Source organism: Mus pahari, chromosome 1, assembly GCF_900095145.1.
Source record: "Mus pahari chromosome 1, PAHARI_EIJ_v1.1, whole genome shotgun sequence".
NCBI lineage: Eukaryota > Metazoa > Chordata > Mammalia > Rodentia > Muridae > Mus > Mus pahari.
In genome coordinates, this window is record NC_034590.1 from 22,202,086 (window position 1) to 22,208,320 (window position 6,235).

Below are 6,235 nucleotides of genomic sequence, written 5' to 3' on the forward strand. Positions count from 1 at the left end.
GGGGGGGTTGGGTTGTTCATTGAGAGGCAAGCACATGACTGTCCATGGCTGGGAAGTGGAACTTCTGTGTCGACTCCTTCCTATGACTCTGTGCCAGAAAATTGATCAGGTAGATCTGGCATCTGTATTGAAATTTAAAAAGAGAGACAGGGCTGCCCCGTATGGCTCAGCAGGTGAACATGGTTTGCTGCCAATCTTGACTACCTGAGAGAAGTTCTCAGGACCCACAGGGTACAAAAAGAGAACTGACTCCTGCAAGTTATCCTCTGACCTCTCCACATATGTGCTGTGGCACACACACAACAACAACAACAACTACTACTACTACTAAATGTAATTTTTAAAAATTTAAGCGGAGGGGCTTAAGAGATGGCTGTGCTTTTTTTTTTTTTTCTTCCCAGTTCCCTTGTCAGGCAACTCACAACTGCTTGTGACTCCACAAGCTCCAGGGGATGAGGGGAGAGGAAGGGAGAAGAGAAGGGCTATACAAAGGAGAGGGGAGCAGGTCAGGTTATGGAAATCCCACCTCTGCAGGCAGCTGGAGGACTGTCATTGAAAATGCTGCTTTGAAAGCCTGGAAGCGCGGAGCAAAGGGGAGCAGGAGAGGCTGCCGGGAGCCAGGAGGAGGCTGGCTAGGGCTGGTTGGTTGGTTGGTTTGCATAAATGACCAAGTATTCCAGGATTGCCTTGAGCTTGATAGGTAGAGAGTAGTCTTGAACATACGATCCTCCTGTCTCCATGTCCTGAGTGCTAGGACTATAGGTGTGTGTCACCAGGCCCCGCTTATTACAACACTGGGGACCAACCCTGGGGCTGTGTGCAAGCCAGGGTTCCACACAGCCAACTGAGCCGCCTCCCCAGCCTCCTTCTGCCTTGATAGAAACACATTAGGGTCAGAAGAGGACCTGTGGATGCAAACAGCCTCTTACAGTTAGTGCATTGGAATAGTGCAAAAAAACCGGAAGCCTTGGTGTTTAAACCGGGATTTCTGTACAAGTCTGAAATCCAAAAGTATTTCTATGTAAATTCAGATTATTTCAGGGTTAGAGAGATGAATGGCTTCGTGGTTCTGATGCTGGCTGCCGTGGCTGAGATTCAGGGATTGCGTTTTCAGCTCTGGCACAGTGGCTCACAACCGCCTGGAACCCCAGTCCCAGAGGGTTCCACACCCTCTCCGGCCTCTATGCATACCAGGCACACAGGTGGTATACATATATACTTGCAGGCTAAACACTCATGTTCATAAAATGAAAATAAATGTGAAAGAAAATTTTAGCAAAAATATAATTTCTTGTGGCTGACTTGGCTGAGCAGATTTACCTAAACAGGTAAACAAATCTGCAAACTTGAATAATTAAATCTCTTTTTGAAGTGTGTTTATAAATTGAATAAACCCAGGTCCCTTCCCTTAAGCTCTCCACATTTCCGGCAAGGCAGATAGCCCTGGAATCAGTGAAGTCTTCTAGGCATTTAATTCTTGATAGCAAATAAGTGAGATCGTGTATTTTGACTTCAGTTGTTAAGTAAGTAACTATCAACCAACATTTCAATTCTTTTCTTATTTTTTTTTCTTTACGTGTATGGGTATTTTGCCTGTGTGTATGTAAGTACACCAAGGGAGGCCAGATACCCCCCCCCCCCCCCCGATCTGTCCTCACAGGCTGTTGTGAGCTGCTGAGAACTAAACCCTGATCCTCTGCAAGGACAGCCAGTGTTCTTACCTGCTGAGCCAACTCTTTAGCCCCTCAGTATTTTTTGTAATCATACTCTAGGTTTTAAATCTTTCATCTTAATCTCTTGTCTCTTAAAACTAGAAGTTGGAGGTGGAGAGATTTTTCGAGAGGACCCTGTATTTGATTTCTACCACCTACATGGTGGCTTCCAACTGTCTAATTCCAGTTCCAAAGGATCCAATGCCCTCTTCTGCCCTTTGTGGGCACCAGGCACATACATGGTATAAAGACATACATGCAGGAAAACACTCATATACATCAGATAAATAAGCGTGCACGCACACACACACACACATTGGTTTTCTGAGACAGGGTTTCTCTGCGTAGTTCTGGCTCTCCTGGAACTCACTATGTAGATCGGGCTGGCCTTGTATTCAAAAGGTTCACCTGTCTCTCCCTCCCAAGTGTTGGGATTAAAGGTGTGCATCACCAACCATCACAAATAAATTTCTTTTTTGTTGTTGTTGTTTTTTGGTTTTTTGTTTGTTTGTTTGGTTGGTTTTTTTGGGGTTTTTTTTTTTTTTTGGGTTTTCGAGACAGAGTTTCTCTGTATAAAGGTGTGAGCCACCACCGCCTGGCTACAAATAAGCTGTGGCGTCACAGGCTGTTTTGTAATGCGCTCAAGTGTGCTGTGTGTTCTCTGGAGGGCATAAATGGAGAGACTGGACCAGGGTTCCCTGGGATTTCTAACCTCCGTGGACTCACACCTTGACTTAGCTTTAAAAACCACATTCTCCCGGCTCTCGTCATCTCTAGTGGGCTGGTTTGTCAGACTTAAGGCTAGAACCCAGACGTGGTCAGATCCCACTTGAGAATGACCATTCTATTTCCAAGTGGATCTTTCTGTGTCAGTGACCCCTTGGGGTTTCCTGCTCAAATACCATTTCTCCATTCCTCAGTAAATACATAAACTGGATTTTTTTTTGTTTTGCTTTGTTTTCCAAGACAGGGTTTCTCTGTGTAGTTCTGGCTGTCCTGGAACTCAATACGTAGACCCATCTGGTCTCAAACTCAGAAATCCTCCTGCCTCTGCCTTTCAAGTGCTGGGATTAAAGGCTTGTGCCACCACCGCCCAGCTACAACTTCTGGATTTCCCTCAAATCCCAGCCTTAACTGCTTCTTATAATTCAATACTGATAGCCTGATTTGAGGTCATGGACTCTGGCTCCCTGTCCAGGTTGTACCGGTTTCCTGACGGCTTGACTGCCTCCACTTGGTTGATGTCCTTCCTGTTTAGTTGACATCTTGTTTCCCACATTCTTCATGTTTGACTCTCAGCTACATGTCTGGAGTCATTTTCAAGTTGTACTTCCCTGATAGCCGGTTAGCAAGCACGTTTACCAATAACCAGCCTAAACATAATAGCTTTGGGCAAGAGCAGGGAGCCTGGTCCTCATACTTCCATGGGTATTTCTGGCTCCAGGTCTGGCTGGAAGCTGGTGAACCAGCCATACCCAAGGACCTCCCTCCCTCCTTCCTACCACAGGCGCCATGGAGCCTTTGCTCTCTCTGCTCTGTTCTCTGTGTGCACATCAACTTCATGGCTCTCCTGCGTTCTGTGCAAGGCTCCATGCTGACTTTGGAAAGCTAGGTGGGCATACTGAGCAACAAAACTGAAAGCAGGCTTTCCTAGAGGAGGCCCCTTTCTCTTCCCTGGCCAGCAGAACTCGGGATGCAGAGGCAGATGCTTTGCAAGCCAGTGGAATGAACTACGTCTTTTGAGTTGTGGGGCATGTCGGCAAACGTGCCTGCCGGTGAGTGTGCGAGTGTGCATGTAGGAGAGACTCTTAGTTTTATTTTTAAATCTCAGCCACCTGACACTGTGAAGGCTTTCAGTAGTAGTCACCGTGGAAGGCCACACGGGGCAGCAGTCTGGCTAAGTCATGGCCTGAGTGTCAGACCTGCCCTTCCTGCTTTGGATGACCTTGAACCAGGTTCTGGGCCTCCTGGGGGAAATGGATTGTGTTGTATTTGGTGTGCTCAGAGAATGTTTAGGGGGAAGCTGTCTGTTGTCACAGTGAAGAGTGTGACACTGAAGTCAAGATGACTGGATTCTGGCCCATTCATGTCTCTCTAGCTGACCACCTTGCTGAGCCGTGGTTTTTTTCCTGCTGTACAGTAGAGAAGCAGTGCTTCTTCCTATTGCCATGGGCTGATCTAGGACAGCATCACATCGATGTCAGCGGCGGCTTACTTTATGGATTTTTCAATTCATCGAGTACCTATTAAACACTTTCTGTATACCTACCATCCCACAAACAAGTAAGAGTAATATACCATATTGGGGTAATGGAACACAATGGCTTGCTAGATAACGGAGGGTGTCTCTGAAGAAATGACATGTCCACTGAGATAAGATAAGATTGCAGGGACAACCAATGAAAGCCTCCCAGCTAAAGACAAATAGTCCTGGCTTAGAAGGGACAGAAGCCCTTATGGTCAGAGGCAAGTGCACAGTGGAGACAGAGCTGTGAGATAGGACTGGAGAGGGACAGCATATACACCTGGGGGAGGGCAGGAGCCCCAGCTAGAGACATTGAGGAAAGGAGTGGCCAGGTGACATTACAGGTCACTCAGGCTGCCATGGGAGGGTGAGCTGAGAGGAAATCACAGAGTAGGGATGGATGAGCTGGCCCATGTGTACTGGGACCCAGGCAGAGCACCATAAACTGTGGGAGTGACAGGCTACACTGAGCTGCCCATGGACGGGGCATTTTGCAAAGAGCAGTGGTAAGGCCAGATGCTGGGTTAAATGTGGTGGGGTTGGGAGGCGGCAGACAGTGACAGGAACCCAAAGGATGGAGGATCCTTGCTAGGAGACTGGTGGGAAGCAGGAAGGGGTTGAGCTCTGCCTGTCTGAAGCTCGGGAAGGGAAGAGTCATGCTTTGAGTATACTTAGAACGGCAGACCTAGTGATGGGATGGGCTGGTCTCTGGTGCTACTCTCCTGCCCAGGTGTTTGTCCAGGGAGCTCACATAGCAGGCTCTCCTGCTCCGCTCCCCGTCCTCCCACAAAGGACTGCATTGAATCTTCCCCGTCATTCAGATCCTGCTCTGCCAATCTGGCCTTGCCACCGAGCCCTGGAGGAGGAGTGATTGATTACCTTTAGCAGGGAAGAGGGAAGAGACCAAGGAAGGTCTGTAGCTTCTGCTACAGAAGTGGGACCAGCCCCTTCCTTCACTCAGGTGACCCTCGTAGCTGAGGCCCATCCGAGCGAGAGGGAGCCCTCTGGACGACATTAGGTCACAAGCCGGGCCTTTCCCTAGACCAGTTTTATCTGCCTGAGTGGTCAGGCTGCATTAGAATGTGGAGAGGCTCCCGTGGCTCAGGATGTTTTTGTCTTGGCAGCTGGGATGACAGCAGCTCCGTCAGCAGCGGCATCAGCGACACCATAGACAACCTCAGCACGGATGACATCAACACCAGCTCCTCCATCAGCTCCTACGCCAACACGCCTGCCTCCTCCCGGAGAAACCTGGATGTGCAGGTAAGGGACAAGAGAGGCCTTCCCAGGCTCCTCCAGCTTCCCCGCTAGCCAGCCCAAGCTTCGCCTTGCTGAGCAGAATTCCCATGCTGATGAGAGGTCCAGCCCCTAACAACCAGTCTCGGTCCCCTCACTGCAGGGAAAGAAGGCTAGGCAGTGGGTGGTACAGATGGGCAAAGGAACTTGCACTCTCACTGGTTTGGTATGGGGAGACCATATTTTCTCCCGGGACCTCGGTTTCAGCTTGTTTCTAAGTAAACAAGCAGGGGTCAGAAATCTATGTGTGGGTGGGCATCTGTACTACCAGTGCTGCAGAGCAGAGGCAGACACAGGTAGATCCGTAGGGCTCACTGCCCAGCCAGCGTAGCCTGTATAGCAAGCTCCAGGGCTACAGGAGACCCCGTCTCAAACAAAATGACAGGTAGCACTTGAGGAACGGATACTCACGGGTGTCGTCTTGTGGCCTCCACGTGTGTGCTCACGCTGGTTCACACGCACCCGTGCCCTTAGCCTGTGTACTCAAGTATAGACACACACATACCTTTTTAAAATGGAAGCTAATAAGCAAAGGGTGGTTGGTTCCAGCGAAGTTTATCTCCTCTCTAACCCCATGAGCCATTGTTGTCTCTGAGCTCAGGTCTGTCTCTAGGGAGTGGAGCAAAGGTTAAGGTTGAGAACTGGCAGCTGTGGCAGCTGTGGGCAGCTGTGGCTCCCATCCCTTGCTACTGTGTGATGCTAATTACTCTTGTTAGAACTAGCTTTCTGTCTTTGATTTTAGGCAGGTTCTCCTGCTCTTTTATCCTAATGCTACATTCTGAGTGCTGGAGTGAGACCAGTGTGACTCAGACCTTGCTTTATGCAGTACTGGGGATCTAAACTTAGGACTTTTCCTCATGCTAGGAGACCTTTCTACCCACGGAGCCACATCCCCTCTTATTTTCTTTTTTTCTTTTTTTTTCTTTTTTGGTGGGGGGAGATGAGGGGATTAGGGTTTTGGTTTGGTTTTGATTTTTGTTTA

At 48.9% G+C, this 6,235-nt stretch overlaps 1 protein-coding gene across 12 annotated transcripts in view; it reads left to right on the top strand.

The window, feature by feature from the left end:
* Window positions 1–6,235, top strand: part of Nav2 (neuron navigator 2) — a 643,327-nt gene that overhangs the window by 569,883 nt on the left and 67,209 nt on the right. For all 12 annotated transcript variants that reach the window (XM_029533095.1, XM_029533102.1, XM_021221030.2 and 9 more), the window contains one exon: window positions 5,082–5,220. In XM_029533095.1, coding sequence (XP_029388955.1) covers window positions 5,082–5,220 — 139 coding nt within the window. The remainder of the gene's footprint in view (window positions 1–5,081; window positions 5,221–6,235) is intronic.